General features: G+C 43.9%; 1 protein-coding gene across 1 annotated transcript in view; it reads right to left on the bottom strand.

Annotated features, from left to right (window-relative positions):
• Positions 1-328: 328 nt before the first annotated feature.
• The window catches only part of ADAMTS18 (ADAM metallopeptidase with thrombospondin type 1 motif 18), a 71,569-nt gene continuing 51,134 nt past the window's right edge, over positions 329-20,763 (bottom strand). Inside the window, exons 15-20 of the mRNA XM_031458019.2 lie at positions 19,513-19,639; positions 16,250-16,454; positions 14,439-14,624; positions 13,146-13,358; positions 6,005-6,152; positions 329-490 (exon numbers count right to left, since the gene is read on the bottom strand). Coding sequence (XP_031313879.1) covers positions 375-490; positions 6,005-6,152; positions 13,146-13,358; positions 14,439-14,624; positions 16,250-16,454; positions 19,513-19,639 — 995 coding nt within the window. The 3' untranslated portion in view covers positions 329-374. The remainder of the gene's footprint in view (positions 491-6,004; positions 6,153-13,145; positions 13,359-14,438; positions 14,625-16,249; positions 16,455-19,512; positions 19,640-20,763) is intronic.

The raw sequence follows: 20,763 nt of genomic DNA, 5'->3' as shown, positions 1-20,763 counted from the left end.
TCATGGTGGGTGGGGTGGGGGTCTGTCCCCAGGTTGATGAGAGTCTCACTTTGTCAAAATTAAAATTTGTTCTATCTCATTGGGGCGTCATACTTCTGTGTAACAGTGCAAATCAAAGCTGTTCTGTTTTTGTTTCTTTCTGTGTCTTTTGTAAGTCAGATTGGTCATTGCTTGCCATCTTCAAGTGCTTCCGAGTACCATGTGCTTTAGGGAACTGAATAAGGAGCATGTCTGTTCTTGAGAGCGGGTTCCCCCAATGCTGCGGTCAGCTCACAAGTGGTTCGCGGTGTTCAGCTTGTGATGGAAAGCTGCCTGGTCTCTCCCAAGGATGAGAGGTAAGACCCCGGCCCTTTGGGGCTACAAGGGCACCAACATCAGCTCTTCCTCGTGCATGACTTGCAGCACTGTTTACCGTAAAATTTGTGGTTGCAGACACCGTGCTGAGGAACGAGATGACACCAGCCAAAGAAATCTACACAGGATGGGTCCTCTAAGATGAGAAAACACAGTTAGCATGTTAGGATAGGTTCTGGGCCTTTTGCTTAAGGCGAGGGTCTACAGAACAAAGACGTTGGGTTGACTTGCCTTGTGCCTCTGAGTGGCTTTTACCATTTTACATTATGGTAGGGGAGTGGGGGGAGCAGGATTGAGACACCTCCAGGGACTGTAACCACTAACCAAATGTGAACGGGTGCGGGGAAAATGGATGTTTAGAAAATTAATCCTGATCCTCCCAAGTCACCCAGGAGCTACCACTTTGCCTCCCAGGAAGTATCCTAGAGCAGAGCATAGGGGTCCCCTGAGGGTCTCGTCAAACCACGGGTTCTGCTTCAGAAGCTCTAGGGTGAGGACTGAGATTTATTCTTCCAGCAAGCACCCCAGGGCTCCTGCTGCTGGTCCAGGTGTGTTACTCTGGGGAGCAATGAACCTAATTTATTGGGAGTCAGGACCTGGATTTAAGGCCCAGCTGCAACATTCTGTGTGGTTTCAGTAAATCTCATGGTCAATTTGCAAATAAGTGAATTTAAGTCAGCACCAGTCCTTTCTAACTTCTTTAGCTGTTTAAAGGTAACAGATGTGAGTATCTATTGGAAGCAGAACACTGAGCATCAGGATTTCTTACCCAGAAGGGCCTCAGGAGATACAGCAATGCATGAAGGTGTATGTCGGGTTTTCTCTATAAAAACATACATGCATGTTTTCTGAGTAAGGGCCCTGTCACTGTACTGGATTCTCAAGGATTTTGGACTTCACAAATATTTAGGATCTATGCTATATGTGAGTAAGTATTCTCATTCATAGCTAGGATTTTTTCCCTTTTTCTATGCAAGCCTTAGGTCGCCTTTACCCTCAACTAGTCCACAAACACAGTGCCCACGGGCACCCAATGACATCCCTTCTGAATTCACCCTTCAGTGGCTCCCCCTGTGCCCATGGCTGTGGCCTGCAAGGCTCTCAGCTCTACCCCACAGTTCCTTCCTGAAGCCTGGGTTCTTCTGCCTAAAGCCTCCTTTCACACACACAAATTTCACCCCACCCCAGCTCACAAAAGCCCCAGTGATGCTTTTAAAAACAGAGGCCCATTCATGTCATGTCTCTGCCCCTACGTCTCCCACCAGGTCCCATCCACCTAGGGTGAAAGTCCTTACAATGGCTGATGAGGCCCAGGAGCTGGGTCACTTCCCCTTCATGTTCCTTAACTCTCTGCTCAAAGGTCACTTAGCAGTAAGGCCTTCTCTGACTCCTCTATAAAAATGCTTGACCTCCCAGGAAGGACTCCCTCTCTTGCTTAATTTGTCTACACTGGACTTACTGGCACTCATCGTATTAGATGTTGACTTACTGTCTGGCTTCTCTCTAATCTACAAAATCTTTGAGCAGAGATTTTATCTACTTTTTTTTCATTGCTTTGTTCCTCGATACCTAGAGATTTTATCTACTTTTTTTTCATTGCTTTGTTCCTCAATACCTAGCGCCTGCCACAAAGTAGCTACTCAAGAAGTATTTGTTGAAAAGATAAATTCCCTGTACCCATCATGGCTGAAACAACCCATTCAAACCATACTACATCTCAACTTGGGTGTAAGGATGAAATGGAGTTGTTCTTTTCTTTCCAGTAAATCCTGGGTATTATTTTGGGGGTAAAGTCTAGAGAACTGACTGCCAGGTTGGTAAAGGGTATGAAAGGAAAAAGAATCTAGAATAACTATATGATTTTGACCCAAGCCTGCAGAAGAATGGAATCACGTTTACTGGACTGGGGACCTCTCTAGGCATAGAGGTGAGGTACCAGGAGACTGGCTTAGGATATGCTGTTAGAGATAGAAGCTAGACATGAGATGAAAACCCTGTTTGCCTGTATGCCTATACGTCTTCCAGTTCTATTACTTTAAATATACACTTGTACAATGTCTTGTACCGCAAGCAATTAGCGTGTAACTGAGTCAACCTGAATGTACGTCTGCATCAGTATCTAGATTGTAGAGGTTATCCTACTGATGCAGCGGAAACACTGGAGGATAAAAACAGACCACTGAAACCATGGTTCTCACTGCACTGTTTATCAGCAATTACCCCTCTTGAGATAAGAATCTGATTTCAGCAGCTGTCTGCAGCTTGTGCTGTAAGCTGAACGTAAGTCAGGATGCAGACGTGAGATGTTTCACCAGGCTGTCAGTCTAGGTGCTGTGTTTGGTTATAGTTACAATGATGATTACTAGTACCTGGTTATTTGAGGTTCTGTTATGAGTCAGGTATTTTATTTATACTATTGGGGATGCCCTTGGAGTGAGCTTCACATCTTACATGCAAACAACTGAAAAACATTATTGGCTCAGTCTTTGAAAGACATCCAGCATCCAGCTGTCTCCACTACTGCCACTGCCTCAGTGGAATCTCGTGCCCTCGCTGGACTGCTGGAGCTGCCTCCTGGCAGAGTAGACAAGTCCTCATTCTGTCCCAGGTCCCCTGCCCTCTTCTCAGCATCACTGCCAGTGATCCTCCCATGAGTCAGATCATACTGTGCCTCTGGCTCCAGGTTCTCTGTTACCTTCCATCTCACCCAGAGCTACATCCCAGTGACTGACAAGACCTCCAGGACCACTTTTAGCTCATCACCTAACTCCTCTTCACTGTATCCAACCTACTGCAGCTGTCTTGCTCTCTTGCCTTGATCAGATTCACATATTCCTGCCCCAGGGCCTTTGCATTTGCTGTTCCTTCTGCCACGAACACTCTCCTCTTAGATACATACATAGCTCACCTCCCTCTATGTCATCTTTAAGTCTCTGTATAAATATCACATCATCAAAGTGGCCTTGCCTGACTATTCTATCTAACCTGGTATTCCCACCTCTTCCTCACCCCCAGTTATTTTCTTTCCATGTACTCTTCTTCAGTTTTACTTTCTGCTACTTTGTCATCTGACATTGTGTATTTATTGGTTGGTTTGTTGTCTGTTTCCAGACATAAGGGTGAAACTTTGGAGACAGAACCATGAAAAAAATGGACAATCAGACACCAGAACAGTCTCTGGTTCTCAGTAAGCACTAAACTGGTAAGTGTTGAGGTAATTCGGTTCTTATTTAACTCTGAATAATCTTTTAAGGTAAGCATGATTTCTCCATTTTATACTTAGCTTAGAAAGTTTAAAAGCTTGCCTGTGTTCACACATTAAGTGGCAGAATGTGGACTTAAATCCATTTTTATGACTTTAGAGTCCTTCCTCCTTCCAATGTACAAGGCTGCCCCCCCATCCCCTTCCCGACCAGCAGGGGTGAGGTTCCTTGAGGAGCAGCTTGTTAGGACTGTGTGTCTAGTCACCTCCAACTTCATCCCGCTAGTCTGCAGTCCAGGCATCTTCCAGACTCTGTTATCAGTTATGGGGTTGTGACTGACAAGGGCTGCCCTCTTTTCTGAATAAGGTTTACACACAAAATGCATGTAATACCCAGTCCTAGGGATGGTCCCCAAAGTAGAGATCCAGTGAAGCCATCTCGGTAAAGCATCCCACAGTGATGGTGGTATAGAGTGAATGCCCTAGGCAGGCACACTGATGGGAGTGTCGGGGACAGCACACCCGCTTGGCTGTGCTGGAAGACAGGATGTTGCCCATCTGGGCAGAACCATCTTCTCTACGGTCCAGTCTGAGTTACTGCAATGCCCTCACAGTGTCTAGCAGAGTGCCTGGCCCATCGCGGGGGTCTCAGAGATTTGAAGAATTGAAATTTCCTCCTTGCATCACCATGGGTGTGCTTATTGCCTGTTTGTATTTCCTGAGAACCCTCAGCCAGAAAATACAGTCAGCTCACTTCCACCAGGGGGCATCCTGCCGGTGACATAGGAGGGAAGACTGCCACACAGCAGTGTGTGCGGGCCAGCCTCCCTAGCTTTGGGATGGGAAAGGGAGAACTGAGAGGAAATCTCAGACTTCATGAAACTCTAGGCCAAATGTTTGACCAGAAGGTAATACCTGGGCTTTATTCCTCTTTGTAAAAGGAGACGTGACTCAGTTAAGAGGCAGGGAGAGAAGTCCCTCTTCTAAAAAGCCTTTCCCCACGTCCTGCTCTCTCCCGCCACCCCTGCAAATCAGAAGTGACCGCCGTTCCAACACTGGTGACACTTCAACTCTTCTATTTGCTGCTGTGTCTTCCTCCTCCTTTGAGACACTGAGCTCCCTGAAGCTTAAGAACAGGGCTCTGCCTTATTCTTTTGTCCCTAGGAGAATGCTAAAAAGAGCAGTACTTAACCCACAGTGTTTCACTGATTCATACACTCCTGCATTTGTTCATTTAACATGTTGAGCAGCTGCTGTGCACCAGGTGTGGTGCAGCTGCTGGGTGCACAAAATAATAAACAGCAGCCATGGCCGCCCTCACGTGCCTCCTGGCACCACCTCACACTCGTGCCCAGGAAATGGGCACTGCTGAGCGGTCCTCGTGATTGGCCACTGGCCTTTATCTGTGGCCTTCCACACTAAGTCTTTTTGTGCGTTCATCTGTGGCCATCTGACTAAAGGGTGGAAATTTTAAAAATCACCGATGGTGAGGAGAGGAGGCGGCGGTCTGGGAGTACATGCCCACTTGCTTCCTCCCCTGTAAGATTTTGCTGAGAAAGGCTGCCAGCATTGCCGCGGAGGTGACCTGGCTGACCAGCTGCTAGATTACTAGTTGTCTTATCCTGTGCAAACCTCAAAAAAGAAAGAAGGAAAAGCAGAGGAGAGAAAACGGATGCCTGGAGCTAAGGCTATAACGAGATACACAACATCAGTTTAGAGATGGGAAGTGACGTGGACCGTGGGCAGCACGTAAGTCACAGGCCTAGGCCTGATTCACCACAAATTGGAAGTTTTTGAAAAGCTGGGATTGGATAAAAAGAAAACTCAGCAGGTACATGATGGAAAATGATTCTCTGGCACAAGAAATATTTCCTGGTGTTCATCAGATCACTTTAAAATAAATCAGATTAGGTTCACTCCGATAATTGAGTTTCCCACTTTCCCACCAGCACTCACTGCACTTCATTTGAACTAACCTGAACTAGGAGCGCACTTAAGGTGCGGTCCCAGGGCAACGCGCACTCACTGTGACTGTAATTTATCTGTCACCTCAATTAAAATGTGAGCTCTTTGAGGGCAATTCTTGTTTACTCTTACATTCCCACAGACTAGCTTAATCTCTGGCACATGGGGGTAACTTTGTTTGACTTAAATTTAATTTAAAACAAGGGTCTTGCAAGATTACCATCTCCCCCTTTCAAAGTAAGAATTAATGGCTAAACAGCCTTATTGTAGAATTAAATGTTGATGAATATCCATGCAAACAAGATCATTTTGAGCAGGAACTGCCCTGGATTTGTGCCTATACTGCTCCAAGGAGCATTGTTCACATAGACTGATGTGAATGGCGCCCCCTAGAGTTGTGCAATGCATAAGCTGCACAATCCAATCGGGAGGTTAATGAAAAACAGAAGAGCAGTAAAACTGCTGGCGCGTGGGGCCCTTTACCTCTCTTTTCAGGAGCTGGACAAAAGTTTGTGTTACAGGCCCGGAGCACTGGAGGTTTCTGACGGAGCAAACAACTTGAGGAAGGTCGGCCCTGCTGAACACAGTGGACTGATCGGGTCTGGACACCTCCTCCACAGGTCACCGTGCACTGCAGAAGAGGGAAACGAGGAAGGAGTGAGCAACACTCAGCTGGATGGTGTCCTTTCTGCTGTCAGTGACATCAGATGAAAGGAATCCCATGCTTCGTGACTTTTCCAAGATAACTGTCGATAAAACAGGGCTTGTCCAGAGCCAGGCACACATGGTTGCAGGCCACTGAGTCTCTCCTAACATGTGGGAGCCATCTGATCTGATTAGAAGGGTCTTAAGCAAATGCAATCTATCTCCCCAAAAGTTTGTGTCTCCCAGTTAAGTGACTGATAAAGAAGAGAGCTTCTAGAAATTCAGAAGCTGCCATAAGAATGCAGAAACACATACAGACACATCTAGGCAATTCATCACAGTATTTAAAGAACTCCAGGCAATCTCTGCAGATGCAGGAGTGAAGGGGATAGTTCAAAACTTGGACAGCAAAAGAAATGATACTCCAAGGCAGCTTTGGAATCATGCCCTCGGTGCCCAGCCAAATTCTGGTTTAGCATGGTGGACATGGTGCTTCCTAGAAGTCGATTATTTCACTGTCCAGCTAAATTTTAAAAAAGATGACTAACAAAGACTGTCAACTGATTTCTTCCAGACACACATATCAAGATATTTCCTAATGAAAGGATAAACAAGAAAATATCATAGAAAAGATAGCCCTTAAAATTGATTTTTGTATGTGTTTCACTTTAAAAAGTTCACTGCCTTATCCTTATTTTTCTTGTTTTACTGTGGACAGGGGAGGACACCACCACCTGGACTGGAATTTGGGAGGAAAAAATACGCTGCGCTGAAAAAGAGTGTGAGTTTTGCAGTTAGCCCAAATACAAATATAGTTGCATGATTGTTATCCAATCATCTAAACCAAAGGTTGGCAAACTGTTTCTGTAAATAGCAAGATAGTAAGTATTTTTATTGGGGTATAGTTGATTTATAATATTATATAAGTCTCAGGTATACAACATAGTGATTCAAAATTTTTACAGATTATATTCCATTTATAGTATTATAAAATATTAGTTATATCACCTGTGCTGTATGATATATCCTTGTAGTTTATTTATTTTATATATAGTTGTATGTACCTCTTAATGCCCCCTCTCCTTTTCCTACTGGTAACTACTAGTTTGTTCTCTATAATTTTTATATTCCACATATAAGTGGTAACATACAACATTTATCTTTCTCTGTCTGACTTATTTCACTATGCATAATATCCTCCAGGTCCATTGATGTTGTTGCACATGGCAAAATTCCACTTTTTATGGCTGAGTAGTTTCCACTGTATATATGTATCACATCTTCTTTATCCAGGCACCTGTTGAAGGACACTTAGGTTGCTTCCATATCTTGGCTATTGTAAATAATGCCCCTATAAACACTGGGTTGCATTTATCTTTTCAAATTAGTGTTTTTATGTTTTTTGGATATATACCCAGGAGTGGCCTTGCTGGGTCATAAAGTAATTCTAGTTTTAGTTTTTTGAGGGGCTTCCATACTGTTCCCCACAGGGTCTGCACCAATTTACATTCCCACCAACAGTGTACAGGGGTACCCTTTTCTCCATTTCCTCACCAATACTTGCTATCTGTGGTATTTTCAGTGATAGCCATACTGAGAGGTAGGAGCTGATACTGTGGTTTTGATTTCTCTGATGATTAGTGATGCTGAGCATCTTTTCATGGTCTTTTTGCTCATGTGTATGTCTTTGGAAAAATGTCTATTCAGTTCTACTGCCCATTTTTTGACTGGGTTGTTTGTCTTTTGATATTGAGTTATATGAGCTGTTTATGTATTTTGGATATTATCCCCTTATCAGTCGTATTATTTGCAAATATTTTCTCCCATTCAGTAGGCTGTCTTTTCATTTTGTCAGTGGTTTCATTTGCTGTGAAAAATCTTTTAAGTTTAATGAGATCCAATTCATTTAGTTTTGCTTTAGTTTCCTTTGCCTTAGAAGGCAGATCCAGAAAAAGTATTGCTACAATTTATGTTAAAGTATGTGCTACATAAGTTTTCTTCTAGGATTTTTGTGGGTTTTGGTCTTACATTTAGATCGTGACTCCATTTTGAATTTATTTTTGTATGTGGTGTGAGAAAATGTTCTAATTTCATTTTTTTTACATAGAGCTATTTTGTTTTCCCAGTACCACTTATTTAAGAGACTATTTTCTCCACTGTATATTCTTGCCTCTGTCATAGACTAATTGACCATAAGTGCATGGGATTAATTCTGGACTCTATTCTGTTCCATTGATCTATGTGTCTGTTTCTGTGCCAGTACCACACTGTTGTTAGCTTTGTAGAATAGTCTCAAGTCACGGAGCATGACTTCCAGCTCTTTTCTTCTTTCTTAAGATTGTTTTAGCTATTTGGGGTCTTTTGTGTTTCCATACAAATTTTAAGATTATTTGTTCTAGTTCTGTGAAAAATGGTATTGGTATTTTGATAGGGATTGCAGTGAATCTGTAAATTGTTTTGGGTAGTATGGCCATTTTACCAATATCAGTTCTTCCAATCCATGAACACAGTGTATCTTTCCACCGGTGTTGTCTTCAATTTCTTTCCTCGGTGTCTTACAGTTTTCCAAGTATAGGTCTTCTACCTCCATTCTATGTCTTTTGTTTTTAATTTAATTTTTGGGAGGAGGAAGTAATTAGATTTATTTTTATTATTACTTTTAATGGATGTACAGGGGATTGAACCCAGGACCTCATGCATGCTAAGCATGCACTTTACCACTGAGCTATACCCTCCGCCCCCATGTCTTTTGATTGGCGCATTTAGTCTATCTACATTGAAATTAATTATGAATAGGTATGTACTTACTGCCATTTTAAAAATTGTTTTTGTAGTTTTTTGTTTCTTTTTGTTCTCTTCCCTGTGATTTGCTGATTACCTACAGTGTTATGTTTAAATTCCTTTCTCTTTTTTGCATGGATCTATTATAGATTTTTAGCATATATAGGATTTTTTAAGTTGCTACTCTCAATTTTAATGGCATTTTATAATCCTACATTTTTACTTCCCCCCAAGTTTTTGAAATCGTATTTTATATCTGTTTTGTGTATCCCTTAATTGCTTATTGTGGATATAGCTGATTTTACTGCTTGAGTCTTTTAACTTTGTTAGCTTTGTATATGATTGATTTATTACTTTTACTGAATATTTGCCTTTACCTGTATAATTTTTTCCTTTCATATTTTTCAGTTTTTCTATTTGTGGCCTTTTCTTTTTCACTTAGAGAAGTCCCTTTAATATTTCTCATAAATCTGGCTTGATGGTACTGAACTCTTAGTTTCTGCTTGTCTTTAAAACTTTTTCTTTCTCTGTCAAATCTGAATGAGAGCCTTGCTGGGTAGAGTATTCTTGGGTGTAGGTTTTTCCCTTTCATCACCATGACACTTCCTTCTGACCAGCAGAGTTTCTGCTGAGAGGACAGCTGAGAGTGCCTTTGTATGAAACCTGGTGCTCTTCCCTTGTTGCTTTTAATATTCTCTTATCTTTAATTTTTGTCATTTAATTACAGTGTGTCTTGGTGTGGTCCTCTCTGGGTTGATCCTGTTTGGGACTCTCTGTGCTTCCTGGACTTGGATGTCTTCTCCTGGGACCCCTATAATGTGAATGTTAGTATGCTGATGTTAATCCAAGGGTCTCTTAAACTGTCTTCATCTCTTCTTCTTCTTTTTTCCTTTTCCGGTTTCAGTGTTTTCCACTACTGTTGTCTTCCGGCCCATTGATCCATTCCTCTGTATCAGTCTACTGTTGACCCCTTCTAGCAAGCTTATTTTTCAATTGAAGTACAGCTGATGTACAATATTATATAAGGTGTACAACATAGTGATTCACCATTCCTTCTAGCGTATTCTTCAGTTCAGTGATTGTATTCATCATCTGTTTGGTGGTTCTTCATAAAAACCTTCTAACTTCTTGCTCTGTGTGTCCATTCTTCTCCCAAGTTTTCTGATCATCTTTACAGTCATTACCTCATGCCTGTCTCCACTTCAATTACTTCTTCTGGGGTTTTATCTTGTACCTTTGTTTGGAACATGTTCCTCTGTTACCTCATTTTGCTTAATTTGCTGTATGTATTTCCAGGTATCTCAAGGGCTGGTTACATTTCCTGGCCTTGCAAAAGTGGCCTTTTGTAGGTGACATCTTAGGTGTCCCAGCAGCGCACTGCCCTCTGCTCCTCAGAGCTATATGCTCTAGGACTTCCCCCTGTGAGGGCTGCTGGGGGGGGGGGTCCTTCTGTTGTGATAGCTGGCTACTGTGGGTGCTCTGACAGGTGCAGCTGGCCTCTGGTTCAGTTGGCTGCCAGGCCCTCCCTCGTGCAGAGGCTGCTGGCCACTTGTTGGTGGGTCTGGGTCAGGGTCAGAAGGTGGCTAGCTGGGGGACCCTAGGACTAGCGCTGGCTTGCTGGTGGGTAGGATCAGAGTCCAAGAGATCCCAGGGCTGATGCCCACCTACCAGTGCACGTAGCCAGGTCCTGGCCCAGGGGCAGGCGGAGTCGGGTCTGGCTGTAGGTCCCAGAAGTCCCAGAGGTGTCAGACCACTGGTAGGTGGGCTGGATCCTGTCCTGGAAGGCTGCAGGGCTGCGGTTGTCCTGAGGCTGGTATCCACGTTCTGGTGCCCGAGGGTAAAGCAGGATCACTTACAGAGGATTCTGAGGCCGGTGCCTGCTGGTCCTGGGATCTGCAGGTTCAGAGCTCTAGTGCCCGTGCACTGGTGCAGGGGGCATTGTCCCCACCCAGTTACTTACTTGGCCTGCCATTCCTAGTACTGGTGCCTTCAGGCTGCTGGGCAGGGCTGGGCTGCTAGGCTAATGAGCTAGAGGAAGTACTCCAAAGTGGCACTTGCCAGTACCAGTGTCCCTGTGGTAGAATGAGCTCCCCAAAGTGGCTGCCACCAGTGGCTATGTCCCCAGGGTGAGCTCTGTTGCCTCCTTTAACTCTAGGAGACTGTCTAGGTCTCACCCAGGCTCCTTTCAAATTACTGCTTCTTCCCTGGGTCTCAGAGCTTGTGAGATTTTGTGCACAGCCTTTGAAAGTGGTGTCTGTTTTCCCACAGCCCTTTGAAACTCCTGAAAGTAAGCTCCACGGGCCTTCAAAGCCAAATATTCTGAAGGCTCGTCTTCATGGCACAGGACCCTGATGGGGGGGCTCGGACCCCTTGCTCCTTGGGGAGAAGCTATGCAACTGTAATTACTCTCCCATTTCTGAATGGCCCACCCAGGGGTGTTCCATAACTCCGCCACTCCTACGTGGCACATTGTGGTTCCTTCTTTTTATCTTTAGTTGTAGATGATCTTTTCTGGTAGGTTCCGGTCTTTGTCAGTCATCAACAGTGGTCGTGTACATGGTGTAACTGTGGTGTGCGCATGAGAGGAGGTGAGCTCGCACCCTGCCATCTGGGGAACTCGCCTCTCACCATAGTAAATATGCTAGGCTTGATGGGCCTTGGGATCTGGTCGCAGTTCCTCACCTCTGCCTTTGCAGCACTCAAGCAGTCATGGACAGCACAGAAACAAATGAGCATGCTGTGTCCTAATAAAAGTTTGTTCACAAAAAAACAGGCAGCAGTTGGAGGAGATTTGGCCCACTAGAAATTACTTGCTGGTCCCTGATCCAAAGAATCTTACATAAATCAATTTTCAGATCTGTTAAGTGAGTAAAATAATAATAATTTAAAAAAACTCCATAGCAATGGGCATAGCACCTACTATAGTGCTGAGCCAATTAGAGATATGCAGTCATTCCAGTTCCTCCATATTTTAGTTCCCAGAGCCTCCCCAAGACACACACACATACTTATTATACATTTGTGTTCACACCCCAGCCCGCCCAGCCGTGTTTCACGGTGAGGTGGGCAGCACCTCTCAAGCCAGGAGAGTTCTTTGAAGAGCTCTGCAACACCTCGTGGTTGGAGCACTAAGAGGACCGAAACAGCTTCTGATTCCTGAGGATGTACTGTTCTCTGAGACTTAGCATCACACACCAATCTTAGCCTGTAAGAACCAAACCAATGTGTCTACAGGGTCCTCTCCATCTTTTGAAACAGTGTCCCTAACATCTGAGTTTAAAAGCTCGGTATCCGTGGCTGAATTGCTTACCTCTCTGAGCTTTAACCTGCCTCATCCCCAAAATAGCGACAGTAATACCCACTAATAAGAGCCTTTCCAGGGTGAAATGAGGGGATAGAGGATGAACATGGAGTACGTAGCATAGTACATAGTAATGGTTTGACAAATGTTAGCTATTATATTCTTCAGAAACGGGACGTAAAAACCAACACACAGAAAACAAACTATGGTTACCAAAGGGGAAAGGGTGGGGAAGGGATAAATTAGGAGTTTGGGATTAACAGATGCTCACTACTGTATATAAAATAGGTAAACAACAAGGACCTACTGTATAGCACAGGGACCTACATATTCAATATAATAACATTTAATGGAAAAGAACCTGAAAAAAATATACGTACAACTGCATGGCGTTGCTGTACACCTGAAACTAACGTAAATCAACTACACTTCAATAGAAATAAAATTTTTAAAAATTTAAAAAATAAAATGGAAACAGTAAAAAAGAAAAGACAATGAGTAAAGACTCTGAGCAGCATTTCTAACATACAGAAGACTCCAGTGGTGGGTTTAATAGCAACGACTGTGAACGTTAGTACTACCTGACAGCCTGTGACTGAGTGTGTTCCATTGTCTTATTTACTTATGGAAAAGAAAACAAAAAAAAAAAAACAAAAAAAACCCCACTAGCTCTGCAAGGTATTATCTCAGGTTTTTGGATGTGAAAATGGAGGCTCCCAGATGATGTAACCTGCCCAGGGCCACGCAGGTGGTGGAGCTGGCCGAGGGCAGGCCCTTTGCTTGCTACGTTTGGACAGCTAACAGCAGCAGTTGTGAACGGCCTCTCCTTTGCTTTTTTTTTTTTTTTTTTGGCTCTCACTTAAGTATAACCCCTCACCCCCGTCTGTGTGCACTCACCTGTTGCCATGGCGACGAATACCACCCGGCCGCCATATTGTACGTGGGTCGGGCTGGACACGCCCCTCGGTTGCAGGTCTCTTCCAAGTCCAGGTTTGGTTTCTTAATGTTGCGGCACCTTCGCTCAGGAAAAGTTATCAGCTTGCCCTGGAAGGCCTTCTCGCTGCATTTCATTTCCCTCTTCCTCATGCCCAAACCACAGGTCGAGGAGCACTAGGGTCCAAGAAAGAAGGCATCAGCAAGCACTTAGCACCGTTCTGACGGAAGGATGTACCACCCACGTGAATTTAGAGGGAGGGGACAACGGCAGGTCAACCACAGGCACAGAAGGATCCTGAAAATACAGCACCGTCCCTTGTGCTACAGGTAAGGAAACCAAAGGCCAGAGAATTGGAGTCACTTTCCCAAAGTCACAGATCTCACCGGCACCATAAAACAAAAGGAGGCCCCGCCTAGCAGGACCACCAGATGCCACGTGGATGTGAGTGAGACACAGTCGGAGAGAAAGTCAAGACCAACAGACGATGCGATCTGCATCTCTGTGTAGTGTTTGTTTGAATGTCCACGTTTGGGTTCAACAGCTGTGGGTCCAATCTACCTGAAGCCTCGGGAGCTGGGAGTCTGTGCCAAGGAGGCAGGGCCACTGAGTGGGAGGAAACACTGCATAACCTACAGTTGTCCTTCATTTTTACCCTGCCTCTCTCTGGGGCTGAGATAAAACGTGTTGCTGTGATATGGCAGGAAAAACAAAAAGAGAAAGAGGACAGAGGCTGATGAAATAAGTATATGAAAACCTGTTCTGGTTTTAAGTATTTTGAAGAGTATTATGGGATACTACGTGGGGCCTGGATGAACGGAAGCAATCAGTAGGCACTGGCGTCAGTGTAACTTGTCATGATGAAGGATGACACTGAGCTTCGTCGTTGCAGCAGCTCTCTGAGGGAGATGCAAGGTCAGTTCCATTGTACCAATGCGGAAAGCGAGGCTTAGCCTAAGGTCACACACATAACGCTGAAGGCTGTGTTCAAAGTGGCTAAGTCTGATTCCAGCCCAAGCCTTTAGCCATTGGGTTATAATGTCTCTTAAGGAAAGTGAGGCAAGAGAGGTGGACGTATTGTCCTGTCAGTGCGATGAGTGCTTATCAGTATCTGATGAAGAAGTCAGGAGGGGAAGCGTGCATAAGGAGTAGGCAGCTAGGATGAGTGTGGAACAAGAAAGGAGCGTTGAGCGCCCCGATGCTGGTGGGTGATTTGAGCATTTCCAAAAAACCCAGTGGTAAATCTAAACTCGTACCTCACTCCACGAGGAGACGACCCACTGGAGCCGGCTGTTCTTGGGGCATCGCCCCAGGACGCAGCCCTCCTGCGATTCTGGTCTCGGGGTGCTGGCGCACAGGCTCTCCGGGACGCCCTCTGCTGCGGCAGTGCTTTTACACAGGACGTCACGTTTCCTCACCCCTCGCCCACAGGTTTTAGAGCACTTGAGATTAAAAAAAAAAAAGTCATTTACACGCTAGTCTCAAAGGACTGTCTTCAAGGTGAATGACGTGTTTGCAAAGCTATTTTTAAGCACTAGAACCAAATGCTCAATGAAAGCCCTCGCAGCCAGCAGGAGAAAGTGTTCCTCCATCCAGAGACCCTAAGTGCGGACGGCTGTTCTCTTCCTACATTCTCAATGCTTGGGGGCCGCTGCGTTGCCCCAGGTCTGAAGATGGGTTTTTTTTTTCTAACAGAAATTTACTAAACTAGCTACTCTGTCTTGCACCAGAACTGTGAAGTAGTGACGGTGGCAAATAATGTCCTTGCTTTCAGATTTTTGGTTCAAAACCTGCCCAAGATCACTTTGAAGACTTTGGCTCTAGGCTGGGATTGGCCCACCACACACACTTGACTTAAACGGCCCTTTGAAGTCTCCTCTTATAAATTTTAACTCCTGATTGCAAAGAAAGAGGCCAGCCTGAACACCGTACACTACTTAGACTTACCCTCCACTATAAATGAATATATCCCTTCATTTTAAGGTACACCTAAGCATACTCAAAGCTATTCTTGTCCACTTTTAGAACCTTATTTCTCTATCAGGTACAGTTGTAACATTTTCTTTAAATCCCATAATATCCTATAATTGAAAAACAAACAAAAGCCTTATTCTGAGCACTGTTGGCGACGGAGCAGTGAGTGCAGTGCTGAACTTTATCAGAAATCAGTGCTTTCCAGGAGACGAGGTGCCCTGTGGGGAAACTTGGTAGAAATGTGGTCAGGGGCTGCTACCTGGCTTCATATTTCAGGTGATGAAACCTCTGTGTTCTTTTGTTTGCTTTTTTTCTTTTTAATTAACCCCTAAAATGGGCTTGCCATCCATAGCTTAGCAGAGGCTGGGCTCTCACCCACAAGGAGGCCGTGTACCAGGGTTCTCACACATTTTGGACCAGATAATTTTTTGGAGCCGGACTTTTTAAAAACAGTATCTTGTGCATTGTAGGATGTTTATTTCTACCAACTAGGTTCCAGAAGCACCATCCTCCTAACTTGTGATCATCAAAAATGGCTTCCTTGCCAAACCGCCCCCGGTGGAGAGCCTCTGAGCTGTGAGCGGCAGGCGGTTCTAGGACGCTTCCTGCTTCTTGAGTTTGTACCTTTCATTGGGAGTTTGTGGCCAGAGCCAACTTTACGGCCAACTCCTCCTGGAATTCTTCTAACTGCACCTCTTCACTGAAGCAAGAGTTCAGTATCCTTTCTATGCCTCATTCTTGGTATTTGCCATTTGCTTTGGTGAATTCAGTAGCCAGTTTCACCTGCCAATCCTCCAACACTCAACTCCTGTCTCTCTGTCCTCCCTAGTCCAGCCTCAATGGCCTCCACACTCTAATTTCTTGACTTCAAAGGATTCTAAGCTGTTGTACAGGGGTTCACATTTCAGGCTGTGCAAGCATCACTAAAAATGCTAATTAAAACGCCCCATCACATTAACCCAGAGTGATTCCCAAGAAGGGGTGAACAGCTGAGGGCCTCTTGGGGGAGCAAAGGACACCACCTATATTTTTGTCACCTTCCTTTTCCATGGGGAATGAGACCAATGACTCCCAACAAGTCTTTCCCACTTACCTGAGACCAGGGCCCAAGGCTCCATTCTGGAGGGCAGGCGTGGTTGTTGCAGACTTGAACCTGAGTGGGTGTGCTCACCGGGCAGAGAGAATGTAACACGGCTTCCTCCTTTTGGAAGGGCTTCTTCTGGACACACTGGATCTTCCGGCTCTGCTGGCCCCCCGCACAGGACCTGCTGCACACCGTCCACTCGCCTGGCTTCCAGCTTCCAGTGAAAGACAAAAATCACTTTCAATGAACCTGGGACTTTGAAGCATCACTTCCAAAGCGGTTACTGTGAAAGGTGAACCACCTGATGAAAGCCTTCAATCCACTGTAGAACCAATCAGGGTGACTCATACTGATTGTCCTTTTGTAGATTCTGAAGCCTACACCTAGGTGGTCCATCTGTAGGGAATCACATTTAATCGTCACATAGTTCTGGGGAAAAATACATTCCCACCCTCTCTGTAGGGGAAGAAACACGTGCCATTTGGAAATCTGAGCAATTCATTCATTCAGCCAGATTTACTAGGATCTTTACCCTGTGCCAGCGACTCTCCTAAGCATTAGGGTTGGAAAAAGTGAATGAAGCAATGTTCTTCCTAATAAGGAGCCTATGGAAGAGGTGGATATGCAAAGAAAGACGGTATTTTATAACTGCAAAGTACAATAACAAGATTAATGAGACATCACTGAGGGAGGGAGGGAGAAAGAGGGGCACACTCAGAGAGGGTCTTACAAAGAATACTTCTAAGTGGGCAGTTCCCCTCAATGCTTTTTCTGGTTAGCCTTAAAATTTACTGATATTAGAGCTAGAACCCTGAGTTCTTTAAAGATTTCAAGGTCACTTTTTTCACAGCTCTCCGAGAGCTGGTGTTTAGTGAAGAGTGATCAAGTGTAACTATAAATCGTTTCCAACAACTGCTTTTAATTAATTAAAATTCTATGACTTGAAAGCTGCATATAACAAAGATCCACCAGACATGATCACAATACATTTCAGTCCAAGCAGCCATGTCAAAAACTGATCTTGGTTTATAAATATTCTAAGGATCATTTTAAGATGTAAAATACCACTAAGACCAAATGTGTTTCTGTTGCACTTTTGCATTTTTGCACTTTCCTAGTCCTTTTTTTCACTGGTTTCCCCGTAAGCCTGATGCATGAGGTTAAAGACCTTTCCTTTAGCCCAGAGAACTGAGTAATGAATTGTAGGATTACATGTGTTCTAAAACCTTGCATGTCCGTGTTATCTTATTTAAAGATGACATCAAATAAAATAATTTCTCATATTTGTACAAGATGAAAACATGTATGTTATTATGAAATTACGAGTTTCAACATTAGCCTATAAAGATGGCATTTTTATCTACTAAATTCAAGTTTCTTTTCTTTATGTGGCAAATATGATGAATCTGTATAAGTGCTAGGGAAAGCATAACACAGGTAGACTTTCTGTGTGACATGCATAGTTCTCCACACTCAGGCCCCAGGGTCGCCATCCATCCAGCCTCCTTCCCCATCACCCCCACCTCAGATGCCTCCACGGTCCATTTGCTTCCTCATTGCTTTTTACACACAGCATTTTTATAGCACGTATCTCACTGCATCTCAGTTATTTCTTGACAAGTCCACCTCTTCCATTCGATGGTGGGTTCACTGATGGCAGGAACTATAAGCTATTCATCTCCACCTCCCAGGTCTGAGCTCAGGACGTGGTGTCCGGTGAGGGCACATAACACGGTCATTACATGGGAAAATAACGGAGTTAGGTCAGATGCATACCTTTGCCCTTAGAACTCTAATCGGCTAACTCCCTATTTCTGGTATATCCCTGGAGAAGAACAGTCCCTGCATTATTCAGCAGGAAATACTGAGATAAATAAGAGGGTGGCAAAAAGGGGAAAGAAGCAAAAGATCCTGCCATCAGCACTCCAACCCTGCAGAGCCAAGGAGCTGTTGCGTTTTTAAATTGCCGGCAAACTTGTTACTGCACAGATCATTTCTATGTAGTCATCAGGGAAGATCCAGGAGTGAAGCAGGGCCAATGCCCTCTCCCTCTTCATGGATGTACATATGAATGGGGTCCCTGTCTTTGCTTGGCCGAGCTAACCAACGATGGAAAAGAGGCTTAACGTAAGATGGTATCAGCTTGCCATTCACATGTACTGACAATCCCCACACGTACACACGTACACACACACACACGCACACACCATCTAAAGGAGAAATTACTCCACGAGGGTCAATAACACTGTCTGGTGATCAGGTCTTAGAGCCATGGGATATTTTTAGAACCAGACATTTCTTAGCAAAAGGCAGAAATCCCTGGAAGCCCCCCAAGTTTCTTTCTCCTTTTTGTGTTCAGGATCCAGCTGGTTCCAAATTCTAAGAGGAAAAACTGGGTTGACAGTTGGGCACAGGGGATCGGTGGGTAGCTGCTGCCCCAGACAATTATGATAAACATACTATTTACAAGGAAAAAAATGCGTAGCTCTATAAAAGATGGTGCAATATTATCACATCACCACAAAGCAAACACTACTTATTAAGATGATCTGAAACATTAGTGAACACAACATTTCTTTAGAAGAAACTCTGTCAGCTCTATAAATACATTTGGCAGAAGACAAGTCCCACAAGAAGAGACTTCATTTGGCTGGGAAGATTACTTAAAATTAGTGTTCAAACAATAGCGTGGCTAAAAAGCAATCCAAAAGCAAACCCACTGAACTCCTCCTAGGGTCTCCTCATCAAAAATGGGGTTACCACTTGGCCTCTACTCCGTTCTTTTTCCTTGGGTCTTGCTACTGTGTAATCTGCACTTGGGGTTTCATGGGTTGCATGGTATTATGACTTTTAAATTCTTGGATGACTACATAAAAGCATACAACCACATAGAAATTTAATGACTATAGGATTCTGTGTTATTCAAATATGTTTGATTCAGTTCAGAGAAAAGGAGTCTCTAGGCAAAGGTTAAAAAAAAAAAGACGACTTCATGCCTTTTTTTTTTTTAACCCCAAGGTTAGGTTGGCAAGCCAGAGTTGGAATGTGTGAAGCAAATTTGCATTAAAATATGTAACTTGAAAAAATTATATATTTTAACCACAACTATCGTCTTCTTTCTTCTCTTGCCTTTTTTGTGGGGTGGGAGTCATTCTATCTACCAGAATCATTTTTGATCAGAAGCATTGACAGTAGCTTTAATGATCTCATACCAACAATAAAGGCACATATGAGTACAAATGCAACCAGAAAGACATTTCCAGGTGACTTACTAGGCAGGGCAGGAGAAAGCATTGCATATTTTGGGTTCAGCTGCTGGCTTGGCTCTTGCATTGCAGAATGAGGAATTGACTTGAGTGTTCTGATCTCGTAAACAAATGGCCTTGACACTTATGTAACCTAATTAAGACATCAAAAGTTATAAAGTGAACATTACAAGTAACCAGTTCAGTTTAGCTTCCCAGTTTAACTTTGGATTTACCAGGGTCGTGGTATTTTACTGAAGATACGGAATCCAAATATTGTGTTAAAAAACGCCTCCTTTTGATAAAAATCGACAACTCACATGAATCCCCCACCCACCTCCCCCGAGATAATAGTGTTCGTATTTTGGTACTTTTTAACATGTAACTTTTTAGTTTTCAAGACTGCTATGAATTCTAGAACCAAACAGTGATAAAGGCAACTTTTTGAAAACAGGGCAGCTGTCCAGGGAAACCCCCCACAAGAACTAACTCACATCACCCATATCTAATGGAATATGTTCTTCAGAGAAATCACTGGGGAATCATTTGTGAAAACTATAAGATTCTGCTTTTTCATGAAGCATCTTCTACTTCTGTCAGAGTATGGTGCATATATAAACGAGAATTGAACTCACTGAATGTGTATTCATACCTGTCTGCTAGGACTGTGTTTTTTCTCTGTTTAGTGGCACCCCACTGCCTTGCTTTCAGTGTTTATGTCAGGACTTCACATCAGAGCCATGCATGTGTATGTGTGTGTGTGTGTGTGTGTGTGTGTGTGTGTGTGAGAAAGAGAGACAGAGAGAGACAGAGAGAGACAGAGAGAGGGAGAGGTAAACTATTGCTCAGTTCCCCACATAGGAACACTATCTCCTCTTTCAACTGTGCTTTTATTTCCATGGACTTTTCCTTAAAACAGAAACTGAGCAACAATGAAAAGTCACTCCTGCTAGAATGATTAAATTGAAGTGGGTTTACTTTCAGGAGGATTTGATCAAAAACACTGGGATTCCCTAGAGTTAAGAGTTCGCTTCTGGAGAAATTATTCATTTGGACTCTTCTTCTCCTATGCCTCGGACACACCGTGGTCTGGGAGTCACATGAAGGGACTGCAAACTCAAGGCAAGGGAGAATCCCAGAATGCACTTGTCCAACATCTTCCCCCTGGCTGCATTTATTCCCTGTAAATGGAAAATGAATTGAATCTCTCTCCTTCCCAAGGAACTGTGCTCTCCTTGAAATAACAGGAAGTTATTGCAAACTATCTCCAAGAGCATT

This window comes from Camelus dromedarius, chromosome 9 (genome assembly GCF_036321535.1).
Source record: "Camelus dromedarius isolate mCamDro1 chromosome 9, mCamDro1.pat, whole genome shotgun sequence".
Taxonomy (NCBI): Eukaryota; Metazoa; Chordata; class Mammalia; order Artiodactyla; family Camelidae; genus Camelus; species Camelus dromedarius.
Note: the sequence above shows the minus strand (reverse complement) of the source record. Positions and strands in the feature narration are given on the sequence as shown.